Source organism: Lissotriton helveticus, chromosome 3_1 (genome assembly GCF_964261635.1).
Source record: "Lissotriton helveticus chromosome 3_1, aLisHel1.1, whole genome shotgun sequence".
Taxonomy (NCBI): domain Eukaryota; kingdom Metazoa; phylum Chordata; class Amphibia; order Caudata; family Salamandridae; genus Lissotriton; species Lissotriton helveticus.
In genome coordinates this window covers 687,708,490-687,731,997 of record NC_136061.1, presented here as the reverse complement: position 1 = coordinate 687,731,997, position 23,508 = coordinate 687,708,490, and the positions used below count along the sequence as shown (strand labels likewise).

The following is a 23,508-nucleotide window of genomic DNA, read 5'->3' as shown; positions in this document are numbered from 1 at the left end:
GCTGACAATAAAAATATAACAATTTATATTTGAAACATTAGGATAATCAAACAAAGACTGGGGGTAATACATATTAACGCTGTCATTTTTACCTTGCAGTTTGCATGCAGCTCTTAGATGACAGTTAATAGCTCACTATTCTATGTTAGGATTTTAACTAACAAACTGCAAGTAACACAAGGATCTCTCTGACAAAAGCAGTGACTCACTGACCTATTTACATCATGTGCATTTTGTGATCTGCATCAGATACATGTTCTTTACAGCAGGCACATTAACCTTCTATGCTACCTTTCCATGAGTCAAAACTTCCCCTAGACAAAACTCTGATCTCTCTCTAGGAAAAACCTTAACCATCAGCGTTATCATGACATTTTTATTGTTTATGAAAATTGCTAGAAGCCAGGAAGGTGGTAGCGAGTGCTTTTAGATTTAGAACCATAATATACTTGCAACTACTCCATTCAAATTACGCACTAGCCAAGACAGAGAGCAATATGCTGCCTAAATAAAAAGTACCAACATCCTGGAAAAAGCAAAGTAAAGCATGTGAAATATAAGCAGGAAGAACATGGTTACCAATCCACCCATCAAACAGTCATTGCAGTACCCCACGATTGGTGCACTTACCCACCCGGGAAAACAATGCTGTTCAAAAAAAGACAAGAAAACAAAACAAAAGTACTGCTTCACTGGCAAACTCTAAATGCATAAAACCTCCCCTGCTGCACAACGGGGTGGGACATGTCGATGTATTCTATATTAGTGAGGCATAAAAATGTTAGTGTAAATCCAAGTGCATCTGCTCTGGTGTTGACTCTAGAAACCCCTCTAATGTGCAAATCCCAGTAAAGCACTCACATGTAGTATTGGGCCCAGGTGTCACGGGGCCCTTAGCTAGGGTCGCAGATAGATTCCATACTTGCCACTTTACTTTTGAGTCGGATAACTGTGCACTTTGCCAAAATGCAATACGCTTTTATAAAATCTGGCACCAGTGATACTAAGAAAGCGCCTTCTTTGATTTTCATCTCGCAAGAGCAGCATCGGATTGATCTTTCTAAATGTAACTCCACATGGCGTGTAGCTTACTCTACAATAGAACACAATGAAAAGCACTGTCTTCACTAAGACAACGAGCAAAGACTGTAGTTCTGCTGATTCCCACCGCCTCTTGGATAAGGAAGATTAAACAGCAACACATCTGATTTTCAAGTTCAGAAAGAAAGAGGTGCATTCCTTCTTCTAAGATCAGAAAGATTCGAAACCTAAAGTAGCGTTTCTTCCCTTCAGCATATTTCCACGTATGTGGCTATCATTTGGGCAGCTTACAGCATCCTTAGCACTGCCCCTGGATTCACTGGCACTAAGTTTAATGGGAATTTCAAGCGCTGTCTTTAATAATACCAAATCAATTCATTAACGTGGTTCTTACTGGGAGCCCAAAACACACTGGGACTGATGGAGGCAGGTCTTGACAGCTCAATACAGAGATGTGAAGAGAAGGTGCGACTGTTGTGTGTTGCCTCTGTCATTGTGTGAAGCTGCATTAGGGGAACACTCGCACTTCTGCAGAGCTATTGGAAGTCCATTGTAAAAGCCTCTTTGATGGAGGCAGCAGGAGAGAATGAGGAAGCCATGCTCACAGTATATTTTTTGTTTCGCAGACAGAACGTGTAATAGAAAATAAACCATATTCATGTGATGATATGTTTGGTTGGCCTCCTACTACTGACTACCTATGTCAGGGAGTCACCTTACTTAGTATACTTGTCTTCTTTCATTAAACGATTTACTTTGACATTTAATGAACATCATTTTACAAAGAGCACATCACCAACAGGGAAAAACAATGTGTATGAAGCTGCATCCATTAAGGCACATTTTTTTCTCAATGGATTTCAATTGATAATTCTAATCACCAGTCGCGGCTCGCAGTACTTGTGGGTAGTTCGCGCGGGGCTGAGGGAGAATACAATTTAGAAAACTTACCTGACCTCCTCTGCTCCTGGTCCGCGTTGGTGCCTCTTCAAACAGGAACAGCACTGGAGTTGCAACTCCTCAGCCAATCCTGGCGCTGCTGCAGCGCCAGGATTGGCTAAGGGCACGGTTACTCTTCACCCACCACCTGCCCATTAGAAGACCGGGGGGCTCCTAATGGGCATGCGAAAGCCAGTGCAAACACAAGTGCGCATGACTGGGCACGGGCGAAAAATTCGCTCACCTTCTCATGCACACTTGTGCTGCTGCCTGCCCATGACAATGCCTGTCAGTCAACATGACGCTGGACCGCCCACCCACTTCAGACTCTGAAGGGATGGGCGGTCCGACGTCATGCTGACTGACGCGTCTCTGAACTTAAGTAAACAAAGTCAGTTTACTTAAGTTCAAAGACGCAGAGGGAGCTGCGGGCGCAAGTGGGCGGGAGGGCAATGGACACACCGCGCCTGATTATAATGCCCAGGAAAGTGCCTTGTGATTTGTTGTTGTACTTGTAATCCATGTGGCAAAACGTATACCAAATTAATTGTCAGCGGTCATTGAGGCGTTGATGTAGCAAGGCCATCAAGACCATACAAGAAGAATTGAAGCTGGAGCCATTCAATGTTTCTGCATTCTGTCCATATGCAGAGTGAGGTAGGGCAACTTAGGATATGGAAGTGAGCTGTCAGAAGAACTTTGCATGCCAGTAGCCTTTAATCTGTTCCTGGTTGTATGCACATAGGTGAAATACGGGCGACCAGTTTACAGAAATTTCACACCAGTCAAAAATCGATTCCACAATAATTCCCTAAAATTGTAATTCCCAAGCAGATGTTGCCTGAAAGCCCATGTTGCCGGTCAAAACAAGCATTCTTTAAAGCGAGATAGCACAGTCTCGTTTTCAGTGAATATTTTCGTGGTGCTGTTGTTGGGGCAAACATTTTTGCACTTGCTTTGTGGCTAGAGGATGTGGCGCAGTGGCCAGCCTCCTGGTGACGAGGGCCTGAATGATGTTCCTTCTGGTCTTGACTGGGAGTCACCTGCACATGCTCTGGAAGTGAGCTGTCAGAAGAACTTTGTACACCAGTAGCCTTTAATCTGTTCCTGCTTGTACTCACTCATTTGTTTGTTTCAGTGTCCTTTAAAAATCCTTGCTTAACAGTGGCCAGTCCTGCCTATTTGTCCCTTCTTTTTCCTCCAAGGAGCAGGGACTTAGTACAATATCATTACGCTTTGTTCTGTTGGTCTGCTCGTGGGGGGACTATTTTATTATGTGTTCAACCTTGTGTCACACTGTGAATGCTCAGACCCTTCGCTGCTTACATTTTATTTCACCATTAACCCTCTCAGTACCTTTCATTTGGCTGGCATTCTTTTGCATTCTTCCTAAAGACAGCTCCCGGGTTGACTTGGAATGCAAGCAATTAAATATTGTGGTTTTAAGTCTAAGTAAGCCTCCTTCAATTTACTCTAGAAAACAGGCACAAAAACACTGCAACAGCATGCCATGTAGCTACTGCAGCTCTAAATCATGTAAAAAAGTTAAACCACTACATAAAAATAGCTATTTTTTCAGTTCCAATAAATCAACGCTTCAAATAATACTTTAATATGCATGCTGCTTGTGTTCTTTCCTACCCTCAAGGACCTGTGCTTACTGCTGGCTGAGGGGTTGGAAGTCTCTGCTCTTAGTTTAATGCTGAGGCCAAAATGTTTCTTTCAGGAAGAATGTTCCCTGTAAATGTGCATATGAATGTAGTACATTAATAAATTCAGATCTGAAAGAAACAGGTTAGTATTAGATTCCTTACCTTAGAATATCCCCAGGCGTCAGACTGGATCTGGAAAATTTTGCATAGCAGTACCCCTGCGCGTCGGTAGGCGTCGTCTGCGGCTCCGCGTCCAACGTCGGCATCATTGGTGCCACGATGACATCGTCGGAGTACTTAGACGCCGCCCTCGCACGCTGACATCATTTCTTCTTTTTTCAGAGCCAGCTAGCGCAGGTCCGGAGAAAGCAGTACCTTAGTAATTTTTTGACTGAAACTTTTGTTGATCTTTTTGATCTCTTCTCGAGTCTTCACGACTCTCGGTGCCGGTAGGGAATGCCCGGGTTCAAGCCCTGTACCGACTGCAACCGGCTGATGTCGGTTACCGATGCCCACCGCCGGTGCCTGTATTGCCTTGGGGCCGACCACGACGACTGGTCGTGCTCCGACTGCCGGGCCTTGATGTCGAAGGCTAGGCGGGAGCGGTCCCGCAAGCGCCTCGAGCTCTGGCAGTCGGCCCCGCGTCGCTCGAGGTACCGGTCCAGGAGGGTGTTGAGGGACCGGTCGCGGGCCACAGTCATCGAAGCTCGACGAGCCAACACCATTCGTCGGGCTCCAAGTCCTCAGGTAAGAGGCACAAGAAGTCGAAGAGACGCAATCGCTCTTCTGACTCCCCCCGGCGCTCGCGCGACGCGGCCGGGGGTTCGGGCAACACCGCCTCCGCCGAAGGCACAGGTGCCGTGGCCAGCTCCATACCCGCCGGTCCCTGGGCTGTATGCGACGCCGGAGGAGATCGAGGCCTTCCTCATGGCCATGAGGTCCCTCTCTCCTCCGTCGGGTCCCATGGTGCCTCTGGGCCCTGCGGCCCCGACTGGGAGTCCAAGCGGGCCGGGTGCTCCGGCCCCGGCGCCGTCGGCGACTTCGGTCCTGACGCCGCAGGCTCCCGCTGGATCCGGTTCCGGATCCGGGTCGCTGCTGGTTGACCTCATGACTCCGCTGGCGTCGACCCCCAGGGTATCGCCCCCGGCGCCGTCTCCGCACGATGCCGTCCCTGATCCCTCTCTCGGTCCGGATCCGGCATTGGACCGGCGTCGACCGACGCCGCATTCAAAGCCAGCTGAAGCAACTTTATTCTTTGATCCGGCTCCATCCTGTGACCCTGAGTTTCAGGAAATGGAGGACGAAGGGGATTGGGATGGGTCTGAAGACCCTCTGACACCTGAGTGTCCGTCCTTCCAGGACTGGACAGAGGAGCTAGGGGAGGCCAGTTGTCTTGAGACCTCCCCTGACACTGGCTTTGTCTCCCCAACTACCGTGGCTACGGAGGAGGGGGCTGCTTATGGTGTGGTGCTGATGCGGGCAGCCAAGGCCTTGGCGCTTACGCTCCCCGCCGCTACTGTGAGATCTAACATCCTCACTGAGGTCCTTATACCGCAGACTGGCGCTCCGGAGCCTTTACTGGCATTTAATGAGGCTCTCATGGACGTCCTGTTGGGCACATGGTCCAGGCCCGGTACAGGCCTCCCTGTAGATAGGAACATCGCCAGGCGCCACCGCCCAGCTCCGGGCGACCCTAGCTTCCTGTCCACCCACCCTACCCCCGAGAGTCTGGCTATCCAGGCCTCTACTTCCCAATCAGCATTCCCGACTGCCCCCTCTGATCGGGTATGAACAATTTGGTAAGAAGCTGTTCTCGTCCCTTAGCTGAGGACGGCGGTCAGTCAACACCGCTTGCCTCTTGGGCCGTTCTACCCACTCTCTTTGGGATACGGTTGCGGCCCTGCTGCCAGAGTGTCCGGAGGGGGCCCGGGCAAAACTCGCTCAAGTCCTCACGGAGGGACGAGACGCAGCTCGGTACTCTATACGATGTGGACTGGATACCACGGACTCGCTGGGCAGGGCGATGTCAACAACGGTGGCGGTTCGCCGCCACGCCTGGCTGAGGCCCGCCAACTTCTCGGCCGATGTCCAGAACGCCCTCATGGACATGCCGTTTGATGGCAGCCACCTCTTTGGTGACAAGGCAGATCATGCGCTTGAACGTTTCAAGGATTCCAGGGCTACGGCCAAGTCCTTGGGGCAGCATCAGCAGCAGTCTGCTTTTTGCTCCTTTCGTGGCCAAGGAAGGGGCGCCCCTTCACATCCTGCCAGCCACGGGCCGCTGTCTAACATCCAGCGCGGCGGTGAGCGTGGTAACCGCCGTGGCGGTGCCAGGGGACAACGGCGCAGCCAGTCCACATCTACTCCCGCAGCATCCGCCTCAAAGCCCTCCTAGTCTGAGCTTTCAGGCCCATTTAACGCTAGTGGGGGGCAGGGTCCGCCATCACCTCCTTCACTGGCGTACCATCACTTCGGACAGGTGGGTGCTGCAAATCGTCCGAAGGGGCAACCCCTCCAGCCATGCCACCGCAGTACCACCGCATGTCGGGGGATCATTTGCAACTTCTGCAAGAGGAAGTGTCTGCCCTCTTGGCCAAGGGGGCCATCAAGCGCGTTCCTGGGCCAGGAGTAAGGTGTGGTTGCTATTCCCACTACTTTCTGGTACCCAAGAAGGGCAAAGGGGGCCTATGGCCCTATCTTGGACCTAAGGAACGTCAACGGCTTCCTCCGGAAGGAGAAGTTCAAGATGCTGACTCTGGCTCAGGTCTTGGCTGCCCTTGACCCCGGAGACTGGATGGTAGCGTTGGATTTGCTGGACGCTTATTTTCACAGCCCCGTCCTTCCGGCCCACCGGCGTTACCTGCGGTTCACGGTAGGCCACGAGCACTTTCAGTTTACCGTGCTCCCCTTCGGCCTTTTCAGCGCCTCACGGGTGTTCACGAAAGTGATGGAGGCGGTCGCAGCTCATCTGCGCAGGTTAGGGGTTTCAGTCTTCCCCTACCTCGACGACTGGTTGTTGAAGGCAGGCTCACCCCAGACAGTCGTCATCCACCTCCAGACTACGGCCGACCTCCTGCACATGCTGGGGTTCTCCATCAATGTGCCGAAGTCGCACCAGTGTCCCTCCCAGAAGCTCCTCTTCATCGGAGCAGTTCTAGACTCGGCGCACGTTCGGGTTTATCCTCCCGAACAGCGGGTTCGTGATATTCAGGCTATGATTCCGATCTTTCAGCTGTTATCCCGAGTCTTGGTCATGTTGACGCTGCGGCTTCTGGGGCTGATGGCCTCCTGCATCCTTCTGGTGCATCACGCCCGGTGGCGGATGCGGGCTCTGCAGTTAGACCTGAAGTTTCAGTGGGCCCAGCATTTATTTATTTTATTTATTTGTAGGTTTGTAACGTGCTCGAATCGACTCCCGGAGGAGTATCTCTGCGCCTGTGACCTAGAGAGTGCTGTCAGCAAGTCCTAAGGGGGAAAGATTTATGACTGAAACAAAAAGGTCTTAAGTTGTTTCCTGAAACTCAAGTGTTCTGTGCATTTCCTAAGTGGCAGGGGTAATCCATTCCACAGGGTGGGACCGGCTATGGACAAAGCCCTACCACCCTGCCTTACTTTCTTGGTGGCTGGCACTGTTAGGAGCAGCTGGTTACTGGACCTGAGAGATCGCACCGGAGTATAAGGTATAAATTTGTCTATCCAGTATGTTGGCCCTAATCCATTTAGGCTCTTATGGATAAGACAACAGGTCTTGAATATCACCCTTTTCCGAATAGGGAGCCAGTGTAGCTTATCCAAGAGTGGTTTGGATGGCGTTCTTGAGGGGGCATTTAGTACCAGCCTTGCTGCTGTATTCTGCACAGCTTGGAGTTTGGCTTTAACTCCCTCGTTGGCTGACAGCAAGAGCCCATTGCAATAGTCTAATCGACTGAGAACCAGAGCCTGCACCAAGGTTTTTCTGGTGGCATCTGGTAGCAAGGGGAAAACTTTTCGAAGGAGGCCGATCACATGAAAACAAGTGCCCACCACTGAATTGCCATGCTGCTTCAGAGAAAGATCTCGATCCAGGCGTACCCCCAGGTTTTTCACGACCAGTTTGGGTTCAGGCACTGGCCCAAGATCTTGCAGCCACTAGTCCGGGGTCCACAGGATCTTAGCTTCTCCAAGGAGCAGGACCTCTGTCTTCCCTACATTGCATTGAAGGCAGTTTGATGACATCCATTTGGCTAAGGCCTTCATGCCATTGGAAAAGGAGACCTTCACTTCGTCCGTAAGATGTCTAAAAGGATACAGTAGCTGGGTATCATCCACGTAGGATACGGGGATGAAACCAAACTCTCTCAGGATATTTGCCAGGGGGGCCATATAGATGTTAAAAAGAGTCGAGCTCAAACAAGAGCCCTGTGGCACCCCCTGGGCATTCTCCATTTCAGCAGAACGAAATGTACCCATGCTAACCGTTTGGGTCCGGTTAGATAGAAAGCTTTTTAGCCAAGCTAGAGCCGTGTTCTTTAGCCCAATGTCAGCAGATCGTTCGAGTAAGATACTGTGAGAAACAGTATCGAACGCTGCTGACAGATCTAGCAGCACCAGAACAACGGAAAAGCCTCTATCTTGGTATCTATGAAGGTCATCTGTTACTGATAGTAACGCGGTCTCCGTACCATGTTTGGGCCTAAAGCCAAACTGAGAATGATCCAAGCAATTGGTCTGCTCAAGAAAATTAGATAAGTGCCTATTCACGTACTTTTCCGCTAATTTTCCCATAAAAGGGAGTAGAGATATCGGTCTTAGATTAGACAGATATGTCCATGGAATAGTAGGGTTTTTCCTAATCGGTCTAACCGACGCTCTTGCCCATTCTCTGGGCACCTGACCATTTGCCAATGAGAGGTTCACTATTCTCTGGATCCCTGGGCCCAATATGTTCCCAACAGTTGGCATTATTCTTGCTGGAATGATGTCCAGTGGGCTTCCACTCTTAATTTGGTTAATATAACAGTCTACCTCGTCTAAAGAGATAGGAGGGAATGTGCTAAGGGAACATGAGCGGGGATTAGTTGGAACCTGTGGCATTACCACGCCTCCTGTGGCGGATAAATTAGCATTAGTAATGTTATCATAGATCCTGTCGATCTTACTGGTAAAGAACTGTGATACTTCGTCACATAATTACTGTGATGACAGCTCTGGACTTTCACAAGCTGCTGGCTTGACAAAGGACTGCAGAATTTGGTCCAGCACCCTAGGGGCATTTCCTGCGGCTGACAGGAGGGACGCAATATGAGTCTTGCGTGCCAATCTAATGGCTTTATGGTAAATGGAGAGGGCCGACCAATAAAGATTCCCGTCATCCTCCCTATGGGATGTTCTCCATACTTTTTCCAATTTCCTGGCTGCCTGTTTTAAGGAGCGTAAATGCTCCGAAAACCACACTTCCTGCTTCTGAGCAGGGCGTGATTTAAACGTTTTTATAGGGGCAATTGTATCCACTGCTATCTGTATGGCTTGGTCAAATTTGGCTAGAGCACTGTCCACTCCGTCCGTAGAGCAGATAAAGGGCAAGATAAACCCTTCCTGGAAGACATCCGGAGTGACCTTATGATATTGTCTCCGTCTGTTGGGTAGTGTCATTATTTGTTTTGGGAGTTTCTCAGGCCTGGGTGTATGGAATTCCATAATGTAGTGATCTGTCCAGCTCACTTGTATGGAAGGAGAGCAATTAATGTCGTTTGGTGTGGTCGAAAAGATGAGATCCAAAGTATGCCCTGCCTGATGCGTTGGTCCACTGTTGATCTGTGTGAGACCCAGCAGTGCCAGGTCAGTCAGCAGGGATTGCGCCTCGCCACATTCTTTTATTTCGCTATGAACATTAAAATCTCCAAGGAGTAAAAAAATCACTTTCCGGGTTAACATGGCTGGCCAGTGCTCCCAACAATGTGATGGAGAAATTGGCGCATGAACCAGGGGGGCGATAAACTAATGCCCCTTTACGGCTCACTCTGCATGATATTTGAATCTTAAAAATTAGTATTTCCAGCTCTGGAGTACTACGTTCCTCTAGAATGGATAGTCGTAACTCATTCCTATACACAATTGCTATGCCTCCACCCATTTTGACTGGGCGATCTAACCTAACTATATGGTAGCCCTGTGGAATCCCTAAGGTGATAGCTGGGACAGTATGGGGCTTTAACAATGTTTCGGTTAGAAAACATAAGTCTGGTTGTGTTGATGAGATAAGATCCCAGACTTCCGCGTGATGTTTGGGCAGTGATCTTATATTACACAGTAAATTCCTGTAACCCAGTCTCAGATCAGGCCCTGTCTTCCCTATAATGGATTGGCATTGTCCATAATCTTTCTCCTCAGCGGTAGCCTGAAAGTGGCAAGTTCGGCATGAGAACGGGCCTACTGGGGGATCTCCCACCTCCCCTGGACATCCCAACTGGAACTGGACGGGAGTCCATAAGCTTAGTAGTTCTCATGATGAGTAACTTACCCGAGGGATTGTGGTAGAGCTAGAGATACCACACAAAGGGGGCATAGCCCCTGGCCCCGTCCTGTCGCGGACGGGCGCAGACGGGCTACTCTTTGGCTCCTCTTAGGCGACTTATTAGGCACACCCCTGCGCGCGACCGCTGCGCGCTCAATGTAGGGGAAGGGCTTTGTAGCCCTTGCTGTTGTGGAAGCTAGAGCACTAACCGCTCGTGAGGCGGAAGTGTCTCTGGCTCTGCCTGTCCGCCCTCCGCTCAACGGTGCTAATCACAGAGTCGGACCGAGGCGTGCAGGCGAGTAATCGAGCACAGAGAGTCACTGAAGATCGGTGTGAGTAAGTGAATTAAAATCACATTAATCATACAAAATTTGCTAATATTAAAATCGTATCCGTTTTGTGAAATGAAACATTAATATATCACTCCTGCTTCAGCAGTCAAATTCGATTCCTCTCAGACTTTTCTAAGGACAACGCTAGCTAGCATCTGAAGCGTGTCAGGGAAGACTCTGCCACCGTCCACCCCTTACCGCATCAGGGCAACTTGTCCGACCACGTCCTGATCTCGGAGGGCACTGCAAGACAGTTGCAGTGGTGGCTCACGGACCGCGATTGGATCAGCGGCAGATCCCTCTCCCTACCCCAACCGGAGCACAGAGTTGTGACGGACCATTCCCTCCAGGGCTGGCGGGGCCACAAGGGAGAGGCGGAGATCAGAGGACTCTGGTCTCTGGCAGAGTCCCGGCTCCATATCAACCTTCTGGAGCTGCGGGTGATCCGGCTTGCACTGAAGGCATTCCTCCCCTCTGTCCGGGGGAGTGTAGTGCAGGTGTTCACGGACAACACCACCGCCATGTGGTACTCCAACAAACAGGGCGGGGCGGGGTCGTGGACCCTATGCCAGGAGGCTCTGCGCCTCTGGCAGTGGCTGGAACATCGGGGCGTGACCCTGGTGGTTCAACACCTGGCAGGTTCCCTGAACGCCAGGGCGGACAAACTCATCCGTCGGTGCATGATGGATCACGAATGGCGTCTGAACTCTGATGTGGCGCAAGGTCTCTTTCAGCAGCCGGGAGAGCCTTGGTTAGATCTATTCGCCACAAAAGAGTACGCGCAATGTCATCAGTTCTGCGCATTGGAATTTCCAAGGTGGCACTCGCTCGGCGACGCTTTTCGTCTCAAGTGGAGTTGCGGTCTGTTGTACGCCTTTCCGCCTATACCACTTCTGACCAGAGTGCTGACGAAGATCAGGCGTGACCGGGCCCAAGTCATCCTTGTGGCTCCCGACTGGGCACGAAGATACTGGTATCCTGAACTACTCAGCATGTCAGTCGATCCCCCGATTCGTCTGCCTCTTCAGGAGGACATTCTGTCGCAGCAGCAGGGGACGGTCCTCCACCCGAACCTGTCCAGCCTCCACCTCCATGCGTGGAGATTGAGCGGTGACATTTGAGGCCATTTGACTTGCCTCTTGAAGCCTGTGATGTTATTCTGGCAGCCAGGCGTCCCTCCACGAAATCGGTATACGCCTGCTGGTGGAACAAATTTGTGGCATGGTGCACAGCAAAGGCTGTGGATCCACTCTCTGCCCCTCTTTCTGAGGTTCTCCTCTTTCTTCTTTCTCTTCCCCATCAGGGCTATGCTCTTGGCACTATCAAGGGCTACCTCTCTGCCATTTCCGCCTTCTTAAGGCTACCTGATCAGCCCTCTTTGTTCAAGTCTCCAGTTGTAAATATGTTCTGTTCTTGAAGGGCATCACTCATGTTCCCTCCTGTTCCTTTCGTGATGCCTCAGGGGGATTTGAACCTTGTTCTGACTTATCTGATGTGCGCTCCCTTCGAGCCACTTCATAACTGTCCTCTTCGTCTTCTTACCCTTAAGACTGCATTCCTAGTTGCCATCACCTCTGCCAGGAGAGTGAGTGAGCTCCAGGCCCTTTCTTCTGAACCTCCTTTCCTTTCTGTCCATCCGGCCAAAGTTGTGTTGAGGATGGGACCCTCTTTCCTGCCCAGGGTAGTCACAGCCTTCCACATCGGGCAGTCCATCACCTTGCCCACCTTCTTTCCGCCTCCGCATCCCTCGAAAGAGGAAGAGAGGCTCCACCGTCTGGACCCGAAACGTGCACTCTCATTCTATCTGGATCGCACACGCCAGTTCCGGGTGGATGGCCAACTCTTTGTTGGTTACGTGGGCGCTAAGAAGGGTCGGGGGTGCACAAACGAACCATCTCTCGGTGGGTCGTCTTGTGCATCAAGATTTGCTACTCTTTGGTGAGGAAGGAGCCTCCTGTTGGGCTGAGGGCTCATTCTACTCGGGCCACGGCGGCTACCGCTGCCCTGGGTCGTGGAGTCCCCTTGCAGGACATCTGTCAGACAGCTACGTGGGCCTCGCTGCACACGTTCGCAAGGCACTACTGCCTGGACAGCAAAGTCCAGGGAGATAGCTTTTTCGGCCGTCCGTTCTCCAGGACTTTCTGGTGTGATCATTGGTTCGCAGACCCACCACCGGGGTTGGTATTGCTGGGGTATCTATTCTAAGATGTGGAATCTAATAATAACCTGTTTCTTTCAGATGCACAAGTTACTTCCCTTCGGTAACAATATATCTGTAAGAAACAGTAGCTAGTATTAGATTCCTTACTGCCCCACCCATCCTCCCCGTTCTGCAAACCGATACCTAGGGTTAAGGTCATTCCCCTTTCAGGGACCTAGTTTTATGGCACCAGTGTTGGTTTTTGTCATGGCTCTGCGTTTTCTGGCACGGAAAAGCTGTGTATAAGAACTGACGTCAGCGCACGAGGGCGGTGTCTAAGTACTCCGACGACGTCATCCCGGCGCCAACGACGGACGCGGAGCCACAGACGACGCCTACTGACGCGCAGGGGTACTGCTATGCAAAATTTCCTGGATCCACTCTGACGCCTGGGGATATTCTAAGGTAAGGAATTAGGGGCCCGATGTTGGTAGAATACAGAATTTTACAGATTCGGTATTCTAGATTCAGTAAATCAGATGTAGGAAAAAATTCGGTAATTTTTACCGAATCGGTATGATTTGGTAATTACCGAATCGGTATTTACCGATTCGGTAATTGCCATTGAATCCCATGGGCCTTGAGGAATCAATGTCAATTACCGAATCGGTAAATACCGATTCGGTAAAATTACCGAATTGTCAAGGGGGACAGGGTGTCACTTTGACACCCTGTTGCACCCCTGATTCTGGCTTGTGTGCCATGTTGCACACATCCATGCCCTTAGGGCCCTTAGGGCATGTATGTGTGCCACATGGCACAGGTGTACAGGCACAGATGTGCATGTATACAGGAATTTGTTATTTACCATAAAATAGTATTTCATGGTAAATAACGAATTCTTAAGGGCCTGTGGCACTGTTTTCAGTGCCACCTACATCTAGATTTACGGATTCGGTAAATTTACCGATTCGGTATTTTACCGAATCGGTAAATTTTAGGCCCCCTACATGTCAAAAACCAAATACCGGTCGGTAACGGCCGACCGGTATTTGGTGTCTTACATCGGGCCCCTAATACTAACTACTGATTCTTACAGATATATCGTTACCGAAGGTAAGTAACTTGTGCAACAAGAACGTAGGGCCGGCACAAGGGCGGTGTGATCACACCAGATACTGACTTCAGAGCAGAAGGGCAGTGTTTCCGAGTTTATTTTGCTTTTAAAAGCACTCACTGACACATTCCAGGTCTCAAGCAATTCCAGACAATAAAAACAAGCATTGGCATAGCCAATAGGTCTCGCCTTTGGGACATTATAACTGTTTAGCCATGCAACAGTTGATGTTGCACCAACAATATTGTGCTGCATAATTGAATACTTATAAGGTCCCAAAGGCGAGACCTATTGGCTATGCCAATGCTTGTTAATATTGCACTCCTTGTTTTTAAACAAATTTTATTCAATTGCTCTTTGCACTGTTTTTGCCTACCTGCACATCTCTGACGCCCTTGTTTGGTTACCGCACGCCCTCCTGTCCCAGCATCATCACAGCACTACCTCCTCATCAGTGCAGCACCACCTGAGCACCAGTGCAGCAGCACCACCTCAGCATGACTCCGGTCCATCGCAGCATGCCTCTGCACCATCTTGGCACCAAAGCAGCCCCACCTCAGCAGCAACTCAGCACCAATACCACACCACTTCAATATCAGTGCAGCATCACCTCAGCACAGCACCAACTCAACATCTCTCATCACCACCTGAGCACCAGTGCAGCACCACTACCTTAGCATGAACCAGCATCTCTGCATCACTAAGCACCACCTCATTATCACCTCAGCATCACCTCCTCGTCAGTTCACTACCATCTCAGCATTAGCGCAGCGCTACCTCAGCACAAATGCAGCAAAACATAAGCATCAGCACAGTTTTCGCTTCAATGCACCACCACCAACACAGCACCACCTCAGCATCAGCAAACCATCACCTCGACACAGAACCAACTCCGCAGCGCCTCAGCACCACCACCTCAGCATAACTCAGCGCCACTCAGCACCATCTCCGTATCACTCAGCACCACCTCAGTAACACTCAGTATCACCTCCACACCAGCACGCCAATACCTCAGCATCACTCACCACCACCTGAATATCATTCAACACCACCTGAGCATCACATCTGCACCAGTACACCACCACCACCTCAGTCCCACTTCAGCATTTCTTAGCACCACCTCAGCATTACTTAGCACCACCTCAGTGTGCCCTCGAAATCTGGTATCTGTTGATTCTCTCCTATTTCCCATCCGCAGCTCATGTTGTAATTCAGGTACTATTTCTCAATCGGCATAAACAAAAGGAATCCACTAGATTGGGTTCGGTGATCCCTACAGTGGTGGGGAGCAACCAGTGTTGTTTAAATACCCCTCACACACCAAAAGGCCCCTTGGTGTCATGCTTCATCATCGGGGTCTTCGCAAACCTCTACGGAATGCGGCGTGCTACGACTCACGACTACGTAGGAGCACTGAAAGTGAACTATGTGTTGGTGTGTGTGGAGTGGTAAAATGTGAGTAGTGAGGTGAAAGTGAAAACTAAAAAATACCTGGCTCGTAGGTAAACAAAAACTTTTATTGAGTCCTCGGCTGGTATCATTAAAAAAGTGCAAAGAGGTCAATTAAGAGTAAAAATGTCTTTCTCTCACTGTTACCATAAGACCTTATGCCCACAAAATTGATAGAACGTTTGTATTTGTACTTTACTCTCTATCGAGAATGATAGTCTCATTAACGCTGACAAGTTCAAACTAACCCTTTCCCACTCGAATGTGCGTATGCGCGAGCACATATTTGCTGCGCTCACAGCGCTCCCAAAAAGACCCAAATTGAGATAAGCAATAAACGGGACGTCTCACTCGCGCATGCGCGAGTAGCTGCTAACTCCCTCCTGCAGCCTGATCATCTTCGCAGACACTACCGCCTTGCGCATGCGCTTGCGGTTAGTGTCTCCCCTTCGCGCATACTCTGGTTACTTTGGACACACCCAGCAAGCCCGCGCAGAACCGGGTCAGAACTTAAGGGTTATGTCCATGTTTGGGCTGTTTCCTTCTCCAATTAAGGGACAATCAGTAACCTTTGAGACACTATATAAGGGGTTTGTTTCTCACTGGACCGACACTTCGTCGGAGCCGCGTTGAGGGGATGAGAGCCAACCAGGCCACGCTGTAACCGTGAGTGTGTGTGTTGGAATGTATGTTTGCCTAAATCTTTATCAGGATCGACTGCTTTAGATCCTAAAACTCGGTTCCTTTAATACCTCATCGGTTGCTACATTGGTCAGAACAGAAGACCTCCAATACCACGCTTTTGGCTCTTGAGGCTACTTAGCCCATTACTATAAGTAAGCAATATACATCTGTTGATAACTGTGTGATATTAATTCCGTTTTTTCATCTTATGGAACCAGATGGAGATCTTCAGACACAATTAATGTGTGTCCTAGTCTATGTGTTTGTTCGTGTTTTTCCATTTTCTTTTCCAGGGTTCCTGGACCTTATTTTTGGTTCTTTGTTACCCTTCTGTGTATCTACACAGTTTTTCATGAACATGTATTTTACACTATGGTTTATATAACCTTTTGTTCATTCACAGGTTCAGTATATCGCCAACTGGGCGCAACAGACTTTGACCTTTAATAAAACAGATAGGTACATTTCACCATAAATTATTTTTGTAGAGCACACTTTTACATCTACATATACATGTGAGTAAGGTGAGAATAACTAGTGCACATCCTTGTCCAGAAGAAGGAGTCCTCTACTCTGAAACATGTTGACGCACTTTTGAGGTTGCCTTACCCTAATCAGTAGAGAACAACCTCGCTTGCACTTTTTTAATAATACCAGCCGTGGACTCAATAAAAGTTTTTGTTTACCTACGAGCCAGGTATTTTTTAGTTTTCACTTTCACCTCACTACTCACATTTTACCACTCCACACACACCAACACATAGTTCACTTTCAGTGCTCCTACGTAGTCGTGAGTCGTAGCACGCCGCATTCCGTAGAGGTTTGCGAAGACCCCGATGATGAAGCATGACACCAAGGGGCCTTTTGGTGTGTGAGGGGTATTTAAACAACACTGGTTGCTCCCCATCACTGTAGGGATCACCGAACCCAATCTAGTGGATTCCTTTTGTTTATGCATATTACCAGGGGAGACAGAATCCACTTCTTCCTCTCCCTCCCCCTTTTGTTTATTACTATTTCTCAATCTCCACCCTCCTATTGTTTATGTGCCTTCATTCATAACAACAAAAAGCTATAATAAACAAGCATTACAACAGGCAGGAAGAGGTTGCCAACATTGCAAGGACAGAAAAACTAGAAGACATTTTTGGTTAATTCTTTTTTTAATAGTCATTTAATTGTACATAATGTCTTCTTAAAACTCCACTACATAACACTCCACAACACAAAATGCCATTCCACATACTTACACACAGTCCCACTCCACATAATTCCAATACACTCAAAAACACATAATTACTATTCACATAATACAACTGCACATCATACCAAATAATTCCACTACACAAATCCACACCACACAGTTTCACACCTCACAATACCACGACTAACACGTCCAATCCAACCTACATAATTGGTACACATACATCCACTCAAATCCATAACACGTAGGTAAGAGTCATTTACAATGCCGATAGCGTCAACTCTTTACTTTTTTTTAACACACACTGATCTGATGCTTAGCTCCTAACCTATTTGTTCTTTTCCATCACCAAAAACACAAAGCTATACTCACAGTTCCATGCCACACAATGCGGCTTCACACATTTCCAGTCCACACCACATAATATAACACCAAATCACATAGTACAACTCAGCTACACAATTACACAACACACCACATACATCCAATCCACACACATCCAATCCACACCACACAATTCCATATTGTGCCGCAAAATTCAACAGCACAACACATAATTAAACTGAACTACTTACCACTCCACAACACACAATCCCACTCCACATAATGCCACTACACTGAATGTCACATAATTGCTAACCATATATTTCCACAGCACACCATGCCACACAATGCCACTACACAATTCCACTCTACACAACTCCACACCACACAATTACTAAACTAACTAATCCAATCCAACCCATATAGTTCCACTACACACCACATACATACAGTCCATAACACATAAGAAAAATACATTGCCATTTACAGTGGCAATAGCTCCAACTCAATCAAATGCGAGACTGCTTGCATTTCCAATGCTTGTTCCATTTGTAGGTCCATTATGACTACACCCTATCATCTTTACTTGCAGACATTCTGACTAATGAGGTTCGGCATGCTCGCACCTCACCTGTGCAGACTCAGAAGTGGTTTGATTTATGGGTTGATTTCACAAATTGAGAAAATACCCAGCATTGAGTTTATTTGCAGCATAAAATAGAATATTACATCACAACTTATTTTCTTTTTTTCAGAATGGCGGAATTATGGTGGATGTTAATGTTGCAGAGCATTATGTGATGATAACATTTTCTGATTATTATGAAGGAGCTGCACCGGCCCTTATTATTAACCACACCCCTGGAGCTGTTCTGCAGTACAATCAAAGGTATACCAGTTTGATGCATGTTGGTGTAAGGAAAATATGTATCCGATTTATTACACAGGACAAAGCACACAGGAAATAGGATCTTGAGCAAAGATATGCTAGGCCATAAATGTTAAGTGGTGCAGTCCCTAAGCCACCCAGAAGCATACGAATGACAAGCTAGTAACCAAAGCACTTTTTCAGAGCAAACATTAACGCAGTACATTTATCTCACCTCTCTAGCCTCGAGAAAAACAAGCTCTGATCTGGAAAAATATGTATATCAATGTTTAACTGACCTGTATGGAACTAGAATACATATTGGAAATGCCAGTTTGTCTTCTTATAATGTGCCAGCAAATGTAAACACAGGAACGTACAAATGCGTTCTCTTACACTTGAAGGATTCTAACATGATCCATTAAATGTAATCGAGTGGAGAATTACTTTCAATTCCTTACCAATAGCGCTGCTGAGTTTAAGCTCCCAACCACTAAGGTTGACAAACTCATTGACTCTTTAGTACCGGGCTGTCCAAGGCCAGCAACGTTTACCTGCTTTCCCTTCCTAGAGGTTCCTTCTGTTTGTGGCCCTATGGGGTGGGAATCGGCCCCCAGGGATCACCCTTTTAGAGGAGGAGGGGTCAGGTGTTGATTCTATTAATGAGCAGAGGGACTACTGCAGCACGGGTCTCCTATACCGGGCTGTCCGAGCACGCAACGTTTACCTGTTAGCCCGCCTGGTGGTTCCTTCTGTCTGCGGACCTTCTGGGGTGGGACTCATCCCCCAGCAATCACCCTGATAGAGGAGGAGAGGCCAGGCACTGACACTATCCTTGATCATCTTTCTTTGTATAATGGAGAAGCAGAAGTGCCCAGACAGGCCTCAGTCACCCACACCCTCCTCAAAACCCACACAGATCGATAGAATGTTAGAGGGGTACAGGGGTGCTGTGGGAAACTGTCTCTGTATATATTATACCAAAGTAAGGTATAGCATGCACAGAGTCCAGGGGATCCCTGGACGTATATCAGGGTTCTGTGTTTGAAGTCTTTGTTGAGCAAATGCTATGCTCACAGGAGACTGAGTCTGTGAGTTGAGTGCAGGGCAGGTCCTCCGGTCTCTGGGGGGCTGCTAGCTGCTGGGCACGCTAGGGCTTCCGCTGTAGGCAGGTCGGAGTGGGGACAGGTAGAGCTGGGGCCAAAGTAATTGGTGTCCTTTTCTTCCTGGATCAGCATGGCTCTTCAATCCTTTTTCTTTCTTCCTTGAATCAGAGGAGGCAAGGTTCAGGGTTGCCCCTAAACAATACATTCTGATGGGTACATCTACATGTGGATTCTCACCTTTTGAATTACCCTCATCTACAGCATTGCACGGAATCTTTTCTCATCAGCTCTACAGCATCGATGAGGACATCACAATGGAATGGCTCTGCATGTGACTCCTTTGGAAGTCATCAGAGCCATAAGAAGACCTCGTCAGCTTGCTGACGTCAGTTCCCTATTTTTCCGCACCGTCTACGCATAAAGTTTTTTCACCGGGCTCTCCATTACTGGGAGTTTCTTTTTTGCAATTCGTAGTTTGTTTGTAGCATCGACTATGGATACTCAGAGAAATTCTGGTTTCAAGCCATGCAGGGGTTGTGGGGGCCAGATGTCTATCACTAACCCTTGTGAAGACTCTTTATGGTGTCTCTTGTTGGACCACAACGTCGAGGAGTGTTCGTCATGCAGGCGTATGAACCCCAAAGCCCTGAAGGAGAGGGAGGCCATATTGTTCAAGGCCAAGGCCAAGAAGCAAAACAGGTGTCGAAGAAGGTCGAGGTCCCGTTCCAAGTTGCCGACTCCCCATACTTCAAGGTCGTCGGAGAAGCACAAGAAAAAGTGACGACATGGGTCTCGGCGTCGTACATCAAAGGATGGAGTGCCAAAGTCGGTGTTCTCAGTTCCCAGGCGTCATCGAAAGGATAAAATCTCTCCATCTCCTTTTTCTGAGGTGACTCCGGCCTTGTCTCCGAAGGCGGTAACTCCAGCAGCTCCAAGAGAAGCAATGTCTCCACTGTTGCTGAAGCCGACCTCTCCACCTCGGGCTCCAGGGTCTCCGGCCGCTCGGCTAGGACTGAATGTGCAGCTTCATCGAGTGGCTTCAGAACCCGCAGTGCCGGATCCGGTGTATCCTGCCTCTCCAACTCCAGGTACAGATCTGTTGCATTTTTTAAGTGCAATATTTGGCTTGTTAGCCAGAGCGGCTAACCCTACTGGTGTGCCTGTTGGCACTGTGAGTCCGCTGGCATTTTCCCTGGGAGGTTTGCCACCTCACTTCCCTCAGGCACCTCTTATGCCTTTTATACCGACAGCTCCAGGGAGTTGGCCTCTTCCAACACCGAGATTTCTTACGTCGGTACAATCGCTGGAGGGGCGAGTGCTATTGGATAGATCCTACACGGCACCATCTGGTTCTGAACAGGCACCTACTTGACCTCGACCGGTGTTGACTACTATTCTGGTAGACCTCCCTCCTATGCCGATCTCAAAGTCATCAGCACCGTGTCTGGCGGCATCGATGCCTGTTCCGAGGATGAGGTCTCAGAGAGAGGCACATAGGTTATTAGAAGAGGAAGAGTACCAGGAAGAGCATGAAGAGGGTGAGGAAGGGGTGAATGTGGATCCTGGTCAGGATTTTGAAGGATTGCAGGAGGCTAGTGGTCTGGATGCCTCTTCTGAATGGGAGCTGTCATCTCCAAAAGGTCTCCCAGTCCAGGAGGAAACCTCTTATCATGCCGTGATCAGGAAAGCAGCAGATCTACTGTAATTGCCTCTTCCCACAGAGGGATTAAAATCTAACAACTTGAGAGAGGTGCTCCATTCTTCTTCATCTATCTCTGATCCCTTTCTCCCCTTTAACATGGCTTTGACTGAGCCCATACTTAATGTCTGGCAGAAACAAATGTCTCCTGCAGTGGTGTACAGGTCTGTGGCGAGGAGGTATAAGGTGGCACCGGGAAAACCTGCTTTCCTGTCCACTCATCCATCCCTGGAATGTCTGGTAGTCCAGGCTTCGTGCTCCTCGAAGCAGTCTGCAGTGTCAATCCCATCTACACCAGCAAATAGAGAGTCCAAACGCATGGAGCAATCAGTGATGAAGGTGTTCTCTTTAGTCAGGTTGGCTCTCAAGTGAACTAATGCTACTTTCCTTTTGGGTCGCTATTTCTCTGTGTGCTTATGGACTCAGCAAGGGAAGTGCTGACGAAACTACCGGACGATGTTCAGGGCCATTTTTTTTAAGGTTCTTTCTGATGCCCAAGCTGCGGCCCACCAGGTCATACAACCTGGTCTGGACACTGCTTACTCGGTTGCTAGGGTGATGGGTTTGTTTGTGGCGACCAGAAAACACGCTTGGTTACGACGTTCGGGGTTCTCCACTGATGTCCAAGCTACCCTGTTAGACATGCCTTTCGACAGCTCTCGTCTATTTGGGACCAAAGCGAACTTGTGCTGCAGTTCTTTAAAGATAGTAGAGCCACAGCAAGATCTTTGGGCCTACAGTCTCAGTCCAGGGGCTTTAGATAGTGCAAGTTTTGTGTTTTTGGCTGGACCTTATCCTTTCATGCCAGGTAGCTGCAACAGCAGCAACAGTAGGCAAATCCCCTGTACAGATCTTACTGGGGAAAGGGCAGAGGCTGTCTGTGAGGGTGCAGCATGGCAGCAAGTCTCCTCCTCCTCTTCTACCCCACCAGCTGGTATGGCAGGGAAGCAGCTCTATCTCCTCCATCCTAGAGCATGCCTGTCCTGTGGGAGAATGGATGTTCCATTTTCTACAACAGTGGAGGTCTGTTGCTACAGATCGTTGTGTGTTGACCATTGTAGAGAATGGATACACCCTACCCTTTCGGGAGTTTCCCCCTTCTTATCCTCCCAGTCAGGGTTTGTGCTTGGATGAGCACCTTCTGCTTCTCCAGCAGAAGGTTCTGTCTTTACTGCAAAAAGGTGCGATTGAGGTCGTTCTGCATGAGGAAAGTGGTCATGGATGTTACGGCCATTACTTCCTGATCCCCAAAAAGGATGGTCGCTTTAGGCCGATCCCAGACCTCAGGATCTTGAATTTTTACCTTAAGCATGATAAATGCAAGATGTTGACCTTGGCTTAGTTTCTTCTGCAAAAGGAAGACTGGATGGTGTTGATCGATTTGCAGAAAGCTTATTTTTACATCCCCATCCTGTAGTCTCATCTGAAGAACCTTTGTTTTAAAGTGGAGTCTCAATACTACTAGTTTGCTCTCCTTCCGTTCGGTCTTACTTCCGCATTTCGGGTCTTCACAAAAGTGATGGCGGCAGAAGCACCACATTTCAGAAGATTGGGGGTCCCCGTTTTCCACTATCTGGACGACTGGTTGCTCAAAGCGAAGTCGCCAGAGATAGTGTTGCATTATGTGCAAGTACCAACACAACTGTTGTTCAACTTGGGGTTTTTGATTAATGTACCCAGATCTCACCTGGTGCCCTCTCAGTACAACCTGTTCATAAGGACAGTACTGGACAATACTGTGTGTCATGCCTTCCCACCTCTACAGAGGATTCAAGACATCCAGTCTATGATTCCACTATTTCAGAATGGAGCAACTGTTCCAGTCCTGAAGATCTTGCGCCTGCTCGGGCTGTTCGCTTCCTGCATACGATTGGTCAACCATGCACACTGGCATATGAGGGCCCTCCAGTGGTGCCTCCACAGACAGTGGCTTCAACACAACAGAGAACTTGAAGAGGTGGCCAGTATCTCCAGAGACACTGCAGTTGAGCTTTTTTGGTGCAGTGTTCCAAGCAACCTGTCTCAAGGGAAGCCATTGCAACCTTCTCCTCCGGTGGCCACAATGATAACGGATGCCGCCACTCTAGGGTGGGGAGTTCACCATGGTGATCTGGAGCTCAAAGATCTTTGGTCTCCAGAGGAAAGATTATTTCACATCAATCTTCTGGATTACGGACAATACGTTAGGCTCTCAAGGCCTTTCTTCCCTCCCTTCACTGTCATTCGATTCAGGGCTTGACGCAATGCGGTACATCAACAAACAGGGAGGAGTACGGGCGTATTTTCTTTCCAGAGAAGCACTGCGACTCTGGTCTTGGACTCAAGACCATCATATTTCCATGATCGCAAATCATCTGGACGGGAAACTGAATGTGCGTGCAAACAGTTTCAGTCTGTAGTATTTGGCCGATTTCGAGTGGCGTCTCCATCCAGAAATAGTCCTTCACATATTCAGGATGT

General features: G+C 48.7%; 1 protein-coding gene across 2 annotated transcripts in view; it reads left to right on the top strand.

The window, feature by feature from the left end:
• Nucleotides 1-23,508, top strand: part of VPS13C (vacuolar protein sorting 13 homolog C) — a 2,773,485-nt gene that overhangs the window by 1,774,102 nt on the left and 975,875 nt on the right. For both annotated transcript variants that reach the window (XM_078680824.1, XM_078680823.1), the window contains exon 63: nucleotides 18,131-18,264. In XM_078680824.1, the coding sequence (XP_078536950.1) occupies nucleotides 18,131-18,264 (134 nt within the window). The remainder of the gene's footprint in view (nucleotides 1-18,130; nucleotides 18,265-23,508) is intronic.